The following is a 19,061-nucleotide window of genomic DNA, read 5'->3' on the forward strand; positions in this document are numbered from 1 at the left end:
GAGAGAGTGTACAAGCAGGGGAAGCAGCAGGCAGAGGGAGAGGAAGAAGCAGGCTTCCCGCGAAGCAGGGAGCCCGATGCGGGGCTCGATCCCAGAACCCTGGGATCATGACCTGAGCCGAAGGCAGACGCTTAACGACTGAGCCACCCAGGCGCCCCTCAAATAGCAGTTTTAATTGAGGGGTGATCTTGATGTCTAAAGAGGAAAGACTGCTGTTGTTTCAGAGACCAAATGGAGGCAAAAGGAAACATGTATGGCTTTGCACTGATGAGATAAGAAAGGAAGTTAAAGAGAAAGCAACATAAACTCCAGAGATCAGATCTAGGGGGAGGTTTGCTGATCAGAAGGGAGAAGAGGGATCATGTAGAAGGGATTCTTCGGGGCTCGAAACCAGAGCCAGGCCAAACAAGTAACGTGAGACTGAATTCATGACTAATCGCAATGGTACACACAGTGTATAACCTAAGTTACTTCTCTCTAGAGTAGGCTTTGGTTGTACCCTGGAATCGGCTCTGTGTGCTAGTCTGCAAGAGTGGGTGAGGAAAATACAGGGACGAGAAACATGTCACGGGGAGGGCGAGGGGAGAAGTCCTGGCAATGTGATGGGGAGCACATGGGGAGTAGCCGGGGCTGCCCCAGCTGCGTGGGGTGGTGGTGGCTCTTGCTCTTGCCGAGGAAGGATCTTCCCACAGCACTACCTCTGAGGTTTCTACTCTTGGCTAGGATTTTACAAGGAGGAGAGGGTACCATGGATTAAATCAGAAAACCACTTTTTCTATTGGAGGTTAAACTTTTCCAGATGTGAGAGATGGGCATCCTATTCCTAGCTCACCCAAAATGAGCTTAGTAATAAAATTAAAGGGCTCCGAGAGATTGTGAGGCTGATGCCGGGACTAGCTAAGCCAATGGACCCTTTACTCACTTTAACGTTAGCTCAGTCAGACCCCTGTGCAACCACACCAGAGATTTTTGGCCATAGTAAAATTTTACAGAGACATTGTTTCTACCGAGGGTATGGGTGTGTCACAATGTGATTTATCAGCGATGCCTTTAACACACACTGATGAGCACTCAGAGAGTGAAGGGAACGTCAACTCCCGGTTCATCTGCCATATTGCAAACATTAACGCCTCCCTGGAGAGTCTACTCGATCCTTTTTTGACAAACTAGAAACTGAAGCTAATGCCACAAGCCCCTCCATTAATTGTTGTTCCTTAGGGATTTATTTATGAGGGGGAGAGAGAGCCTTAATTGAATACAAACCGGGAGAGATTTGGGGAAGACAGAAACTTGGAGCCCTAAATCCCCCCTTGGGACTTGGATGAGGACAACCTAAATACAGTAGCTTGGAATAGGCTGACCTTCCTGAAGCCCTTCCTTGAGATGTGTGTGCCAAGACGCTTGTTTGCTCGTTGGTCAGAGGAGGCGCTGACCCTCTACATTGCCTGGCCTCAGGGGAACGGTGCTACAGCCAGATGCTGACTGGCAAAGGACCAAACCATTTATTTCCCTACTTTCAAACGTCGAGCCAGAAATGGCCACACACGAGGACGTAGCAGGAAGACATGCAATGCAGGCGTTCACTTCATGTCCTTTGGCAATGGGACCCCCAGCCTTGCTCTGACCAGTTTCTAGTACCTTCCCTGGACTCAAGGATGTCCAGAAGCAGATAAATTCTGGCAGCCCCAGTAATGAGTACTATGAGGAAGGAGAAAGAGAAGGCTTAAAAGAAACAGAACTGAGGGTTCTTACCCTAAAAAAGCTTATAATGTAGTTGGAAAGACAAAATATATACATGAAATCACTGAAAAATAATTTTAATTTTCCAAACCTGTGGGGAGGCAGGGGCACTGTTATGTTCACATAATTCAAAGTAACAGTTTTCCCAACTCATTTCTGAGTTTGTCTTCATGCTGTTACTGTTGTTTGTGACTTTAAGTAGTGGATTTAGTTTTATTATGCTTCTTTGGGGTAGAAACATATTAGTTCACCTACAGGCACCAGAATAAGCCCCAGCTGGATAGTGGGACATCTGGATTGTGAGCATGCTGGTCTTAAGTATGGCATTCAAAATAACCAAGTGATGAGAATGTTCCAGGGGCGCCTGGGGGGGGGGCGGGGGAGAGGGCTCAATCAGTTAAGCATCTGACTCTTGATCTCAGCTCAGGTCTTGATCTCAGGGTTGTGAGTTCAAGCCCCGTGTTGGGCTCCAGGTTGGTCGTGGAGCCTACTTAAAAAACAAAAAAAAAAAAAAAAAAAAGGAAGGAAGAAGGAGGAGGAGGAAGGAGGAGGAAAGGGAGGAGGAAAGGGAGGAGGAGGTTGTTGTTGTTCCAGGACTTACTTTGCAAATTTAATGCAGAACTGAGTGAAGTATTTCCGCGTGGAAGCCAGGTTGTCACGGATAATAGGGACATTCTGCTTAATGTGAAGAATGACAGAGGTGACATAAGGGCTCTGGTCACCAACGTGCTCCACATTCTGCCACTGCATCTGAAAATGGAGATAGGGGAAGAGAAGCCTTTAGATCCCTCACAGGAGGACAGTCTGACGGGTTCCCGGGTAAGGGGCAGGCGGAGCAGCAATGAGGCTAGAGCTTGCTCTCACAGCCGCCATTTTATCTTGGGCAGTGTGTCTTATCCAGCCTGTTGCGGCTGAGTGTGGATAAAAACAAGTAAGCCCACCTTATCCTGGCCAGTGAGATGTGACTTAGGTATCTTTTCCTAACTTGCCCCCTCATGCTTGAAATAGCCTTTCCTTCCCATCTAACTGGCCATCTTGTAAAGGAACCCTCACCAGGCCAGTGAACTGGACTGTCCTGCAGCTGTTCCATCAGAAGGGGGCTGTGTGAGGACAGGGCAGGGGCAGCCACTTGTGAGCAGGTTGGCAGCTTGGGAGATTGGAGGCGGTTGGGGCTAAGTGAAATGAAACCTGGATGAGGGTTACTTAGGTCTTTCTCTTAAGTGAATTGCGAAGAGGGGAGGATTTTGAAAAAAGGGAACTGGACATGATGTGACGTGTGAGACTTACTTCAAAATAATCTAGAGTTAGGAGGAGTAGATGAAAGGAGATTAATGAAGCTGGGTGACGGGTCCATGAGGTTTGTTATACTGTTTTCTCTACTTTTGCACAAAATTGAAGTTTTCCATAATAAAACATTCAAACCTTACTCCTAAAACCTTTGAGATTCTGTTGGGGTTTCCATCAAGGGAAAGAAAAGAAGATCCCTGGCAATTATGAGGGGGCGGATCAGGGGGTAAGACAGCAGCACGAGGAAGAGGGCAGGAAAGAAGGGCAGGGACTGTGTGTATGGAAGGCTCGGGGCAGACCAGCACCACCGACAGGACCCGAGTGGTCCCTGACCAGGCCATGAACACAAATGAGAGACCTGCTTGGCTCAAGCTCTAACCATCAGAGAAATGGGAGAAATGCTCTGGAAAACGTCTACAGTAAAACAGGGAATGAAGCAATGCTGCGGTGCTTCTCTTGCCTTGGATACATAAGGACAAGAGAGGCAGAGTCAGCTCCCAGTCTGCCCGGAAGCTGGCAGCAAATGGGCACTTTAATCCCGAAAAGACCAGGAATGTGCCGGAGGAGTTCTGTTGAGTCAGCCTCTCAGACTGGAGCTGGGCTGTCTGTTAAAAAGATCTGAAGCCAAACACAAACCATATAATATGTTCGTAGAAGAAGGGCAGTAGTTCTGAGGCCTTGATGTCTCTGGCAAGAAAACACCATTTTTTTATAGAGCTCTTGGGGAAAGGAAAAATTCAATACTGAAGGAACTTGTTTAAAAGAATCCTATTGCGCATGGATGACTCCCCAGCGCCTGCGAAGCTTGAGTGACTCTATATTTTGTCCTAATGTTTCGTCAAATCAGCAGATATTTATATTTTAAAAGCTTAGGCATGTGTAAGCATATAAAAAAGCAGGAAGGGACTTCCACCTTCATTTTAGAGATAAGAAATCCAAGGCCCAGAGACAGTTAAGTCTTATGCAAGGTTCCACAACAAAGTGTCAGATAGAAAAAGGTCTCTAAGTTTTTTACTGGGGAGAATCAGAAACAATGGAGTAACAGTGGAAAGTTCTATTGACTTTATATTCTAATGCTTTGGTTATGTGTAATGTTTTCCTCATTATCTTTTTATCTTATTCAAAAGGCTTCTTTTCCCATCTGATTTTAGAGAGTTGACCCATCCAAACAGTGAGCATCCTAGGTGAGCTTAAATGAGCTCATAGGGTGAGGCCCAAACTGACAGATGCTGTTAATTTCTATACTTCATTGTCTTCTCCCCAGCTCCGCAGCAACCCTTGGAGCAGAATGCTCTGGGTAAACACGGTCATCTGGGAAGGGAGCTTGATGCCCCCTTCCTCCCATTGCCATGAAGCTCTTCCACAGTAATGGCTATTGTTTTCCAAGTTGGCAGCATTTTATATTTCAACATCTCAAAAAGTTAACAAATAATTATCTAACAGAAGACAACCATAAAAGGAGGTGGTGATGGGCCCTGTTACTGGCTACAAAGCAACTCCGAAGCAAGATGGAGCATGGGACTTCAAGTTCCCACCGGTGAGCTAACCCCTCTTGATCACCGCTGGCCATGTCAGTACACATCCACATTTGGAATATACGTGAAAAGATCTGATTTGCTTTAATACATTAGCCAGTTATGACTCCACTGGTCAAGTTAAAAGAAGTATTAGCAAAAGTAAAGTAGATTTGTGATTTTAAGTTTAAGTCAGCTTAATGACACAAGGAAACAATTTAAAGTACTGGAGAACAATGAAAGTTGACATTGATTTTACTATTAAAAAAAAAAATCTGCAAAATGTAATTAGCAGTGACTCTGTCCAGTCACTGCCTCAGATGGGTTGATGCTTGCCACCACCCATCCCAGATGACTTAAGGTTTGAGCTGTAACCTGAATGGCCCAAGACATGGACATTAGGACCCACCATATGCAGGTCCCTTTGGCTGGCACTCTGCATACATCATCTCATTTACTTTTCACACATGAGCTCATTGGGTTCTCACAGCAATCTTGTAGATGAGGAAAGTAAAAAAGCTTAACGAGGTTAGGTAACTTGCCCAAAGTTACACAGCTGGTAAATGACAGAGTGGAGACAACCCAAGTCTGTCTAAAGCCCGAGCACTACAGCACCAGGCTGTTTCCTAGGTGCTTGTTTAAAAAAAAAAAAAAAAAAAAAGGAACCAAAGCACTTACTGTGTTTTAATCCAAGGTAAGTCCTGTTTCTCAGGGTGAAGCTAATGAAATATACAGTGATCAAGCAAAGTTCTCTTTCAAAAAAGGTAACAAAAAGTAGCCTGCTCTAGAGGAACAAACATCATGAAAAGCCATCAGTAGGAATAAAATTCCAACTTCTCCAGGTAAACTTTGCATTTGACATTTAAATTTTACCCCTCCCTACTTAAAAGTTTTCCTTTTGTGCTTTTTGTTTAGGTGGGATTGCACACGATTGCTCCTATATAAACAACAAGAAAAAAAATCTGCAAAAGAAGTTGTAATTAAGATATAGGATTCACAGAAACAGCACACCAGGAAATGATCACGCTTAGCTACAGAGAGAGACTGTGGGGCCAGGGGCACAACCCTGGTTTCTGCTACCTGAGGACCGAGTGTGTGATTGATGTTACCACTTTACAGGGAAGACTGGGGAGATAATCACTTCCTAGAGAGAGCCCACTGAAGCAGAGAATTCTGACCAATCCACCGATCAGAGAATAGAGCTCCACACGAGCTTACTTTGGAACTTGTTTGTTGCTATATGAAGCTTGGAGAGAGGCCTCCTGAGAAATGAATTTTCCTCAAATTCCTACTTACTCATTTGATCATGGAACTAGAGAGATATAGAACACAGACTGAGACATGTGGATTCCGGGAATATTTCAGGCACTTGGAGTCTACTGTTCCGGTTTAGGCTGCTGGGCCACTGGGCCCAAGCAACAGCCCATTTGCTCAGGCAACTCTCAGGCACTCTGAAGCCTGTCTGGGCTACTTTTACTCATACAACAAGCATCTGCTATATTTATAGGTACCTGGTGCGTGCACAGCACTGGACCAAGCACTGTGTGGGAAATAAAAAGGGAGAAGGAACATTTTTTGAGCACCTACTCTATGTACCAAGCATCATGTGGTGACATTTTCACACGAACTTACTGCCTACAATAAAGGAGGTAATAATACTCCTGCTTTATAGATAAGACAGTGATTTGCCTAATGAAGCGTAACTGATAAGTTAGCAGGGCTGAGATCTAGAAATTGGTATGTCTAACTCCAAAGTCCATGTTCTTTCCACTTTACCCTGTTGCTTTCCAAAAGTGTTACCACCCTAAATGAACTTGAAATTAGCTGAAGGCATTGGAGCAAGCAAAATCTACTCAGGAGGCTGTATATATGCAGCTGACGTGGTCACGGCAGTAAGAGGGGGAAGATGCATGTTGCTTAAACTCCAAGGTTCCCCAAGATCCAGAATAGAAAGTGCAGTAATAAAGGCTTTAAGAAGATAAATATATATATTTTTTTCTACTCACTACTAGGCCAATGGGAAGGGAAATTTTTACAACCTTTTCTCTTCTTTGTTCAAGACTTATTTATTTAAGAGAGAGTGAGCGAGCGGGGGTCGGGGGTAGGACAGGGGGGAGGGGGAGAGGGGAAGCAGACTCTCCACTGAGCTCCCCGCAGGGCTTGATCTCCCAAGAGGGAGATCATGGCCTGAGCTGCAACCAAGAGTCGGACGCTTAACTGAGCCACCCAGGCGCCCCTGTACAACCTTTTCTTTTTTTTTTTTTTTTTTTTAAAGATTTTTTATTTATTTATTTGAGAGAGAGAGAATGAGAGACAGAGAGCATGAGAGGGAGGAGGGTCAGAGGGAGAAGCAGACTCCCCGCCGAGCAGGGAGCCCGATGCGGGACTCGATCCAGGGACTCCAGGATCATGACCTGAGCCGAAGGCAGTCGCTTAACCAACTGAGCCACCCAGGCGCCCATGTACAACCTTTTCTTAAAAGCAATTTGAGGGCACCTGGGTGGCTCAGTTGGTTGAGCGACTGCCTTCGGCTCAGGTCATGATCCTGGAGTCCCGGGATCGAGTCCCGCATCGGGCTCCCTGCTCGGCGGGGAGTCTGCTTCTCCCTCTGACCCTCCCCCCTCTCATGTGCTTGCTCTCTCGCATTCTGTCTCTCTCAAATAAATAAATAAAAAATCTTTAAAAAAAAAAAAAAAAGCAATTTGAAAATATCTACCAAAAATCTTAGCATTTTACATAGCTTTTGATCTCGGCAATTCCCTTTAAGGCAATTAATCTGATGTTAATAATTATGAATGTTTAGAAAATACACACATACACACCCATACCCACACATACATATATGAAGTTGTCCATTGCCAGACTTTTTTTTTTTTTTAAAGATTTTATTTATTAGAGAGAGAGAGTAAGAGGGCATAAACTGGGGGAGGGGCAGAGGCAGAGGGAGAAGCAGGCTCCCAGCTGAGGAGGGAGCCTGATGCAGGACTCGATCCCAGGACCCCGGGATCATGACCTAGGCCGAAGGCAGCCGCTTAACCGACTGAGCCACTGAGGTGCCCTGCCAGACTGTTTTTAAATATGAATAAGTGGAAATAATTATCAAAAATGAGTTGATTACATACATTTTTAAGGGAAGGAGTATATTAGAACACTTAAAATGAGGAAATCTGGAGTCTGTCAGTCCAGAGTCCTAATACTGTCTATGCAACGTGCTAAGTGTGTGAGTGACTTGACTAAGTTGCCTCACCTCTCTGATCCTCGGTTTTCTTGGCTATAAAACTGAGATGATGTCTATAATCCATACAGTTACTGAAAGACGACACATGGAGTGCTCTTAACATAGTGCATGTCAGGTATTAATTCCACGGTAAATGTTAACTATTACGATTTTAACAACAAATACTCTACTATGGAATACTACGGAATCACTATAATTACCGTAGCTCTGGATTAAATGACACAGAAAACTATTTACTGCTAAATGGGGGCGCCTGGGTGGCTCAGTTGGTTGCGTGACTGCCTTCGGCTCAGATCATGATCCTGGAGTCCCAGGATAGAGTACCCCAACAGGCTCCCTGCTCGGCAGGGAGTCTGCTTCTCCCTCTGACCCTCCCCCTCTCATGCTCTCTCTCTCTCTCTCTCTCTCAAATAAATGAGTAAAATCTTAAAAAATAAATAAATAAATAAATTTGCTAAATGGGAAGAAAAGTTATAAAACAGTACATAAAGTACGAACTTATATTTTAAAAATATATGCATAAAAAGACTGAAATAAATCTATTAATTGGAATATTAGTGACTTAAATTTTCTTCTTTTAAAAAATCTGTATTTTTTATAATGAAGGTGATTTGCTTTGGTCATAATGAAAAAGAAATCTCTTTTATAAAAAAAGAAAGATGTGCTTTGACTTAAGTGGAAAAGTGAACTTGAGGATTTCTTTTTTTATTTTATTTTATTTATTTCTTTGAGAGAGAGAGACAGCAAGAGAGAGCACAAGCAGAGGGGAAAGGGAGAAGCAGGCTCCCACAGAGCAGGGAGCCCTATGTGGGGCTCGATCCCAGGGTCCTGGGATCATGACCTGAGTCCACAGCAGACGCTTAATGGGCTGAGCCACCCAGGCACCCCTTGAGGATTTCTTAACCATGGAGTTCTGTGGGCCTCCTGAAATAGATCTACATTTTAATGACTAAGGAAAATGAGAACAGATTTGAGGACTGTTCTAGCTATTTCAAAATGTCTTTGGGGGATAGTAATGCAGCCTCCTAAATTGGTACATGTTCACAATCTTGAAACATAATAGAAATTACATGCCAGACTGTAAGGAAATTTAATTTGTTCAGTTTCTTCTTTCTTTCTTTTCTAAAACCACCATTAATGGGCAAAAAGCGAAGTGTCTTTGATTTTGGACAGAGAGATTATTTTAACCTAGTGATGTGAGTAGCCCTAGGAAAAAGGACATAGTGAGGACGGTACAATGGGACCAATGGTTTCTTTTTAAGGAAGCCACAGAATTTTTTAAAATCCTACTTAAAAAGCCTAATTACAATAGCTAATTGCTAAGGATTTATAGAATTTACATTTAAAAGACAGAACTCTTGGGGCACCTGGGTGGCTCAGTCGGTTGAGTGTCTGCCTTCGGCTCGGGTCATGATCCCAGGGTCCTGGGATCGAGCCCCGCATCTGGCTCCCTGCTCGGCGGGGAGCCTGCTTCTCCCTCTCCTCCCCCCTCGTGCTCGCTCTTCTCGCTCATGCTCTCTGTTGCTATCTTTGTCTCACTCTCTCTCAAATAAATAAATAAATAAAAATCTTTTAAAAGACAGAACTCTTTGTATTTCCACTAAAGCAGTCCAAGCAACTGCCTTTTCAAGAATCAGGAGAATTGGTTTTATTTCTGGCTTCACTGTTATAAGGCTACATGGCTTTGGGCATATTATGAAAAAGAAAATAAACGCTCTAGAATGACAGTTCGTTACTTTTCAGGGAGAAATATGCAAAGCAGACTGGAATACTCAGCCCCTTTTCTCCCCTGTAGGAAAGTCATGGTGTCAGATCAAGAAAGGCTGAAGACCAATATCAAACAGGATGCTTGTGAATGCTTGAAGAGCTCATAATCAGGGAAGCATGAATATTTACATAAACCCAGCAATACCAGGCACGCACTGACTTAAGGCCCTTCCACTTTTAGGCAAACTACTTAAGCTAATTTTGCCTCAGTTTCCACGTTTGCCAAAAGGACTTACTCTTACTCTGTATGTATGGTGTAGTACAATCCTGCACGGAGACAGACCTGAATTTGAATCCTGGCTCTCCCACATGCTAGCTAAGAGATTTGGGACAAGTGACTTGACTTCTCTGAGTTTCAGCTCCCTTATCTGGGAAAGGAAGAAGGAAATATTACAGGTACCTTATAAATTTATTGTCGGAATTGAATGAGATACTGCATTTGGGTGCTGATTCCTGGTAAAGTGCTCCATAAATAATAACTTACTATCATCGCACAGAGCTTATCTAAGAAAATAATGCAATATGGGAGGGGAAAGTGGTCTGAAAGGTAATTTTGACATAACTTACCCACAACATTACTGTAATCTCAAAGTTAGAGCTTTAGAGAGACCATTAAACTCTTATTGTATTTCACTTCCTCCATATGGGTCTGGCCTGTTTAAGGCTGTTCCTGTGTATTTTCTACCAAACTGTGCCACTCTGTGTTTTCCTCTCCTTTTCCAGCAGCAGGGCTCTTGTCTACAGTTGGGGAACTAACAGCTAGATGTGGGCAGTTCCTATTTCTGACCTTCCCTCAATCAGCTTCAGGATACTACTTGTTAAAGTAAGAAGCCCTGTTATTGGGACGCCTGGGTGGCTCAGTCAGCTAGAAGTGTCTGCCTTCAGCTCAGGTCATGATCTCAGGGTCCTGGGATCGAGTCCCACATCAGGCTCCATGCTCAGCAGGGAGCCTGCTTCTCCATCTGCCTGCTGCTCTATCTGCTTGTGCTCTCTCGCTCTCTGACAAATAAATAAATAAATAAAATCTTAAAAAAAAAAAAAGGAGCCCTGTTATTGAGTACTATCAAGGAGCATCATATCCTCAACAGCACTTGTATGCGCCTAAAAATTTCAGTCTATGATCCTGCCATTTCCTATAAACATACTCTATGTCTACCAGCTCCATCCAGCTAAATCTGTTCAGTAGCACTATCTATATCTTACTTTGTCACCATTCTTTGGTCAAGTGGGTGTCTACAAACTTTAGTTCTTTCTTCTTCCTGCCCCTTTTACCTTCAAAGTCATTCAGGGAATACTACCGTTAAGCTATGCCATGGAGGTCCAAAAAATGAGTAAGACACAGCCCTCAAGTTGTTCAAAGCTTAACAGGGGAGAGAGATATAAAAAGAATTGTGTAACAAAGCCGAGAGGCAGTCTATACTGTGGTGTCTTTAGGGAGAAGGATGTTGTGGGTGAGACAAAAAAAGTGGTGACACTGCAAGAGATCAATTTATTATTATTTTTAGAGAGGGAGAGAGAGAAAGCGGGTAGGAGGGACAGAGGGAGAGGGAGAGAGAGAATCTTAAGCAGGCTCCATGTCTAGCGTGGAGCCCAACATGGGGCTCGATTTCACAACACTGAGATCATGACCTCAATCGAAATCAAGAGTTGGATGCTTAACCAACTGAGACACCCAGGCACCCCTCCAAGAGATCAAAATAGCCAAAACAATCTTGAAAAAGAACAAACTTGGGAGGACTCATACTTCCTGATTTTAAAGGTTGCCACAAAGCTCAATAATCAAAACAGTGTAGTACTGGCATAAAGACAGACATATAGATCAATGGAATATAACTGGAAGTCCAGAAATAAACCTGTGTATCTATGGTCAACTGATGTTTTTTTTTTTTAAGATTTTATTTATTTATTCATGAGAGACAGAGAGAGAGAGAGAAGCAGAGGGAGAAGCAGGCTCCCAAGAAGCAGGGAGCCTGATGCGGGACTCAATCCCAGGACCCTGGGATCATATGGTCAACTGATTTTTGACAAGAGTGTCAAGACCATCCAATGGGTAAAGAAGAGTCTTTTCAACAAACGGTACGGGGATGTCTGTATATCTACATGCAAAGGAATCAAGTTGAATCCTTACCTTACACCATATACAAAAGTTAACTCAAAATGGATTGAAGGCCCAAATGTAAGAGATAAAGCTATAAAAAGCTTAGAAGAAAATACAGGTGTAAGTCTTTGTAATTCTGAATTAGGCAATGGTGTCTTAAATATGACACCAAAAGTACAAGCACCAGAAGAAAAAATATAAAAATTGGACTTCAACAAAACTAAAAACTTTAGTGTTTCAAAGGACATAGTCAAGTGAAAAGACAACCCACAGAAAGGGAGAACATATTTGCAAATCATATATCTGATAAAGGGTCTAGTATTCAGACTATAAAAGAACTTTTACAACTCAACAAAAAGACAACCCAATTTAAAAATGGGCAAAGATTTCAAGTGACATTTCTTCAAAGAAGATACACGGATGGCCAATAAGCACATGAAAAGATGTTCAACGTCTGAGTCATCAAAGACATACAAATACAAACTAAAAGCACAATGAGAAAGAATGCCTATAATTTAAAAAAAGCATTGGTGAGGATATAGAAAAATTAGAATCCTTGTACATTGCTAGTGGGAATGTAAAATGGTGTAGCTACTCATGGAAAAGAGTTTGGCAGTTCCTCAAAATGTTAAGCATAGAGCTACCACATGATACATGTGGAATATATGTGAGAATTGAAAACATATCCACACAAAAACCCGTACATGAATATTCACAGTATTATTCATAATAGTTAAAAAGTGGACACAACCTAAACGTCCATCAGCTGATGAATGGATAAAAACAAAATGTGGTATATCCACACAATAGACTATTATTCGGCCAGAAAAAGGGAGGAAGTACTGATACATGCTACTGCATGGATGAACATTGAGAACACTAGGCTAAGTGAAGAAAGCCAGTCACAAATGGCCACGTACTGTATGATTCCATTTATGTGATCTGTCCAGAATAGGCACATCCATAGAGACAGAAAGTAGATTAGTGACTGTCAGGGAAATGAGAAGTGAGTGCTAACGAGGAGGTTTCTTTTTTTGGTGTGATGAAGATGTTCTGGAATTAGTGGTGGTGGCTGCACAGTCTTGGGAACATACTAAAACCCACTGGATTATATACACTTTAAAAGGGTGAATTTTGTGGGGCGCCTGGGTGGCTCAGTTGGTTAAGCGACTGCCTTCGGCTCAGGTCATGATCCTGGAGTCCCGGGATCGAGTCCCGCATCGGGCTCCCTGCTCGGCAGGGAGTCTGCTTCTCCCTCTGACCCTCCCCCTCTCATGCTCTCTCTCTCTCTCTCATTCTCTCTCTCAAATAAATAAATAAAATCTTTAAAAAAAAAAAAATAAAATAAAATAAAAGGGTGAATTTTGTGGTATGTGAATTATACCTAAAGGTTTAAAAAGGGGGCAGATATTTTGAACTAGATCTTAAAGATTGGGCAGACAATAGTGGGAAGAGAATTCTAGGCAGTAAGAACAGAATGAGAAAAGGCATGGAGGCCCCCCAGAAGGTATTGCATTCAGGGAAGTAGAAGTGGCTCCGGGGCTGGAATGTAGGTCTATGCGCAGGAGTGGTGGAACTGACCAGGTGGCAAAGGGACAGATAATGAAAGGCCTGCGTGCTGCCCACGGAGGAGGTCATGGGGTGCCTTCAGGTCAGAACAGGGTCTCTTCCCCGGAGAATGACCTAACCACATTGCTTGGCTCAACCCATTTTGTCAGAGAAGCCTCCTTTCATCAACTCAGAATCACCTAACAATTCCACTCCAAGTGGGCAAGCCCAACATTCATTTTTCTCACTATTTATAAAATCCATTTATTTACAGCATCAATTATTCAAAGTTTTCTCCCCATCAGAATAGAAACTCCTCAAGGGCAGCCAATCTCCTGTTACCAATCCTGACTATATAAGTGCAAGTCCTCTGTGAAACTGCAAAGCTGGGTAACGAGACTGGCAATTGCAACAAAGTTCTGAGCTTTCCTAACTTTATAAATCTCTGCTCATATCGTCACCCTGTTTGGAAAGCCCTCCTAATCACAAATTCGTTCAAGACTTCACCATCCTTTGTGGTCTATTTCAAATGCCACTTCCTTAAGGCTTTCTTCACTTCCCCACCTGATACAAAGAGAGAGATGAACTCTCTCTGCTTTTAAAGAGGGCATATTTTGTACTTTTCTTATGGTGTGATTTCCCCATACCTTATACTGCTGTTATTTGAGCACTCCTCTCATCTCACACATCTCTTACCCCACACTTTCTGGAATCTAAGTGCCTTGGGGTAAGGTCCATGTCTTTCCCAGCTTTGCAGCTCCCAGCACGGTTCTGGGTAGAGTCTGAATTGAACTGTTCAACTAGTGGCAAAAATGATGGAATCAGAGACAAAAATAAGCACTCACTTCTCATTTCCCTGCAAAACAGAAGTTTTAAAAAATCCTAGAAGAAACTACACAAAACAGGACGCAGGCACAAATAACAGAGTGTATGTTGAATCAATCTGTGACCACTTGGCTTGTTTATATCTGGTCATTTTCATCACAAGGATTTCATTTCACTAGAACTCCAGAGGACTCAGACAAAGAGTAATGGTCTCCCAGCTGCTGCGTTCCCTAGTCTGTGGTTTTCCTATGATATAAACAAAAGATTCTGGAGGTATGGTCTCTGTTAATATTTGCTGGTGTGGGTCTGGGGGAGAAATGGGTGGTGGTGGGGGGAGTGTGAGGGAAATCCACTGAGGAACTGACAGTTCATATAAGCAACACCTGGAGTGTTAAACTCCCCTACAACTGTTATTTTACTGGGGAAAAAAATCCACTCTTCCTTTGGTAAATGTAAAATTCTTTTACCAGCTGCATTCCGATCTAAAGTGTGTGGCAGTTCAGGAGAGATGGCAGCTGGAACAGATCACATGCAGGATACAGTGAATGTTCACCAGCAGCTAGGGGATAATCAGAGCCCAAAGAATGAATCTTCAGAGCTGTGTTCCTTTAAGAAAATGGGTTAGCCTCAATTTGCCTGCTCACGTGCTACTCATAAACACCGAGAATACTGGAAATAACACATCCACATCTGATTGGTGGAAGGATCAACCTTTTGAATAGAAACTCTGTGACATCAGCTATTCAGGACTCCCCACTTAGCTTCATAAAACCCTGCAGCTTAAGTTTTGGTTTTCATCCTATTTTTGTTAAATATTTACAATCTACTACAAAACTAAATTCAGACCAAATGTGTGCTTACACAACCCTGTGACATGGCCACTCCTCCTGACAAGAGGGAAAGAGCACCAACACTGGTTGGCACCAGGCCAGTCACGTCACTCTCTTCATGCTCTGTCTTCACAACACTGGGAGGCAGAGAGCTGCATTTCACATACTGATGAGTTCACTCGGGCCCACAGAGGTTAAGTTATTTGCTCAACACCCCCAAAGGAAGAATGAGGAGAGTTCGGTCCGTCTGACTCCAAAGCCAGTGTTTTTTCCACTGTACTCTGCTATTGGCCAGTATGCTCCAGAGAAGTTCTTTCTCCAGAGTTTGTAAGAATGCTACAAAGGTCTGATAACTCGAGAACGGGCATCGGCAAACTTTTTCTGTAAAGGGCCAGACAGTAAATATTTCAGGCTTTCTGAGCCATATGGTCTCATGACTGACTTACGCATTACTTGTGTCTGCCATTGTAACACAGAAGCACCCAGAGATAATATATACATGAACAAGCATAGCTGTGTTCCAATAAAACCTTATTTACAAAAACAATGGGTAAGACTTGGGCTACAGGCTGTAGTTTGCTGACCCCTGCTCTAGAAATTCTAGAGTGGGCAGCTTCATGTTATTTGGATTAAAAAGTCAATAAAGAACTGCCCATTTCCAACTTAATTAATCAATAAACAAGAGAGTCTTCCATAGCCTGTATGGTCCATGCAGTTCAGGAATTTACATTCTTTTAGGAAGAAAAGATACGGGCACATAAAAGCCAAATCGTAACACAAGGCAGCGTGTGCTCCAGGAGGGGACGGAGACTGACTGAGGCGCCAGCACGACAGTAGGAAACCAAGGTCCACAACCTGATCAAATAATATTGTGCTGACACTGGAGCTCAGAAAGAGTCAGAAGTTACTGCTAGAAGCACTAACAAAAACACCCATTCTGGTGAGAGCACATTCAGGTTTTTAGCATGTGTCCGATGCTAAACAAAGACATCTCCTGCAGACTTAACAAACACACCTGTTGCCTGTCTCATTCTCAGAGGACAAGCAATTGACCTAAAGCACAAGATAAACTCATCTCCTGGAGGCCTTCCATTCTCTCCCAGCTGACACTTGAAGCAGTGAAGAACCCGAAGAAGCCACAGGCCAGGGCTGACAGCAACCACTTGGGGTCACTCTTGGAGGTCTAAGAAGAAGCACTTCCCCAAACCTCACCTTGCTCATGGCAGTCAGGGCAGGATCGCAGGCAGCATCCAGATCTTGAACCAACAACTGGATGCTGCTAGAGATGACACTGCAAATCAAACAAATTATGGTGGTCATCACTTCAAAGAAATAACTTTTTGAATGACTAACACAGCCCCTGCCAAATCTTTTAGGCACCCGTATCAAAATTAGATCCATCATTTCATCAGAAAAACCACCCAGAATCCCTCCTTCACTTCTTACTCCGAAAGCACCTGTTTGCTCAAAATGTTTAAATCAGAACTTGAAAAAAAAAAAAGTTGAGAAAAGGAGAGGAAATGACCTAAGAAGAGAATCCTGATGTTTCCTTAGTAAGGCCTACCCCAATCTCATTTACTGACCACAACAAAAATACCGCAAGGCAACACCAGCAAAAGAACTATTTTGAGAAGGCTTTCCAGTCTGAACTTCTTGGACAGACACTCTCCACCCCAACCACCCTCTCCACGCTTCCCCCCACCTCCGACCTGGCTAAAATCAACCTGCTCACACTTTATGTTCTGAGACACTGAAGGAGGGGCTGGCCCTCTGTGGATTTGGGGTGGGGTGGGGAGCGGACAGGAGGCCTTGGACTTGACCTTCCTGCAGGGATGGTCAAGGTAGGATTTCTTCTCTTTGGTTATTCTAGATAGGGCAATAATAAAGATCCCGTAAGCTAACAATGACTGCATCTGAGCAGGCCAAATGGGAGGCAGCCGCACTAGCTTCTAATGCTTCTTCTTACTGGCTGCTGGAGAATAATCCTGATTCAACAGGGGGCCCTGGAAACCTCTTAGGTTCCATGGTGGCCTAAAGCTGACAGCCTGAGACATGCTGCTTTTTGAGCGGTAAAGGACAGGCCTTAAGCAAATATGTGCAGGGTACATACGTGCTGAACGTATCCATTTCTCCAGTCAGATTGATTCGTTCAATCAGACTTACATCAACTTTTTCCTTGAGTTTTTCTTCTAGCTATTAAAAATAAGAGAGAAAAACATGCTTAACAATGATCCAAAGGAGTACCATTATAAGAATACTTAATATTTACTGAGTTTGATGATTCAGGTACAATTCCGGGCACTTTTCATGTACTGATTCATTTAATTCTCACAACCCCATTAGGAAGATTCTATTATCTTTATTTTACAGAAGAGAAAATGGGAGGTGTGCCAGTACGCGGTAGGGCCAGGAGTCAAACTTCCTCCAGAACCTGTGCCCTTTAGCACTGGGCTGCTGTACTTATCTCTTATGACACACTGACAATTCATTTCATTAATGTTAAAAAGACCCCAGTTTTCAGGATCCTCCCTGCTCCATGAACTGCAGGCTTAGAAGCCTCTGGTGGTGTGTGGCAGTAAAATCAGTTAAAGAATTCACTGAGTGCTACAATGGGCCACCCACTATGTTAAGGTGTTGGGGATAGAGAGGTAAACAAAAGAAACACAGTCTGCCCTCATCAGCCTACAGCCAAAGAGAGAAACACTGGCCATGCTCCCAGCCGCCTCAAAGAAAAAGACAACTGACCAGGAATTGTAAACATCTCAAAGCATCCCGGGAACTGACTCACCCAGCACTCCCAAAGCTATTGATTACACAAACTCTTAAGAATAACGAGTGTTTTGTCTTAAATTAAAAAATGCTCTTAGGGGTGTGTAAATTAGTGTAACCTTTCAGAAGGCAATTTATTTAAAAAGCAGAAATTTAAATATACACACTCTTTAAAACAGCAATTTCACATCTAGAAATATACTTCAATGATAGTGATATACAAAGATCTGCAAGTATTCTTTGCAGCATTCATTAATTCAACCACAATTTTCAGAAAGCCTGTTTGTGCCAGGCTCTGTAACAGAGTAGGTGAGTTACTCAGTGAACAAAACAGAGAAGATCCTCTTTTCATAAAGCTTACATTCTGGTCTTGTTTATGTTAGTGACAAAACTGGAAACAATCCACATGTTTGTAGGGGACCGAGGAAGCAAATTATAGTGAAGGCTTTCAATGCTTCAACTCTTCAGTGGCCTTTTCCTGTTACACTAAAAATAAAACCCAGACTTTCTATGATTTGGGTCCTGCCTGGCTCTCTGGCTCTCATCTTCTTTTCTCCTTGCCTGCTTGGCTTAACTTACTGCTATAACTTAGGGTTCTGGAACATGGCAAGTTCATAGATACCTTCTCAGGGCCTTCATACTTCACACTTCCTGAAACACTCCTTGCTCACCCTCCTAAGCAGCTCCCTTGCTTTGCTACCCCCCACCTCCCAATCCTTCCACACTCCTCACCTGGCAGTCTCCTTTGCTCACCCTCGGTCTCTGCTTCAATACCACCTCTCCTCAGAGACGCCCTCCTTGACCAGCTACTTCAGTAGGCAACTCCCTAACTAGCACTCACCACAAAACTGAAGTTACATCTTGGCTTACTTATTACTATCTCGGCTCCTCCTTTAGTTCTAAGTTCCCTGACAGTAAGAAACTATCTACTTTATTCACTACTGTTAATTAACATGAAATATAGTGCCTGGTCCTTACCACAGTAAGTGCTTCCTGAAGATCTCTTGGATGAACGAATGCAACAACAGGTGTAAAAGTGTTACAGAATTAATTAGTCGATATTGATACATTATTGGCATTGTTTCTTAAGTTTTTATTTTTCAGTTCTTCACCACCTGGATTCTTGTCTCTGGTTTCTCCCTCCATTTTTTTTGCCCTCTTTCTGCAATTTTTTTCTAAGGAAACTGGATTGTTTGCTCTGTAGAATTTCCCATAGTTTGGATTTTGTTGATTGTACCCACGAGGTATTAATTAACATGTTCCTCTGTTCCTTGTATTTTTCTATAAATTGTAGTTTGATGTAGAAGCTTGATCAGATTCAGGTTCTTCTCTCTCTCTCTCTTTTTTTTTTATAGATTTTATTTATTTATTTGAGAGAGAGAGAATGAGAGACAGAGAGCATGAGAGGGAGGAGGGTCAGAGGGAGAAGCAGACTCCCTGCCGAG

General features: G+C 43.0%; 1 protein-coding gene across 3 annotated transcripts in view; it reads right to left on the reverse strand.

Annotated features, from left to right (window-relative positions):
• The window catches only part of VPS53 (VPS53 subunit of GARP complex), a 140,202-nt gene that overhangs the window by 25,347 nt on the left and 95,794 nt on the right, over positions 1–19,061 (reverse strand). For all 3 annotated transcript variants that reach the window (XM_036070925.2, XM_078068093.1, XM_036070924.2), the window contains 3 exons: positions 16,958–17,040; positions 16,060–16,138; positions 2,342–2,490 (listed from right to left, as the gene is read on the reverse strand). In XM_036070925.2, the coding sequence (XP_035926818.1) occupies positions 2,342–2,490; positions 16,060–16,138; positions 16,958–17,040 (311 nt within the window). The remainder of the gene's footprint in view (positions 1–2,341; positions 2,491–16,059; positions 16,139–16,957; positions 17,041–19,061) is intronic.

This window comes from Halichoerus grypus, chromosome 2 (assembly GCF_964656455.1).
Source record: "Halichoerus grypus chromosome 2, mHalGry1.hap1.1, whole genome shotgun sequence".
NCBI classification, from domain to species: domain Eukaryota; kingdom Metazoa; phylum Chordata; class Mammalia; order Carnivora; family Phocidae; genus Halichoerus; species Halichoerus grypus.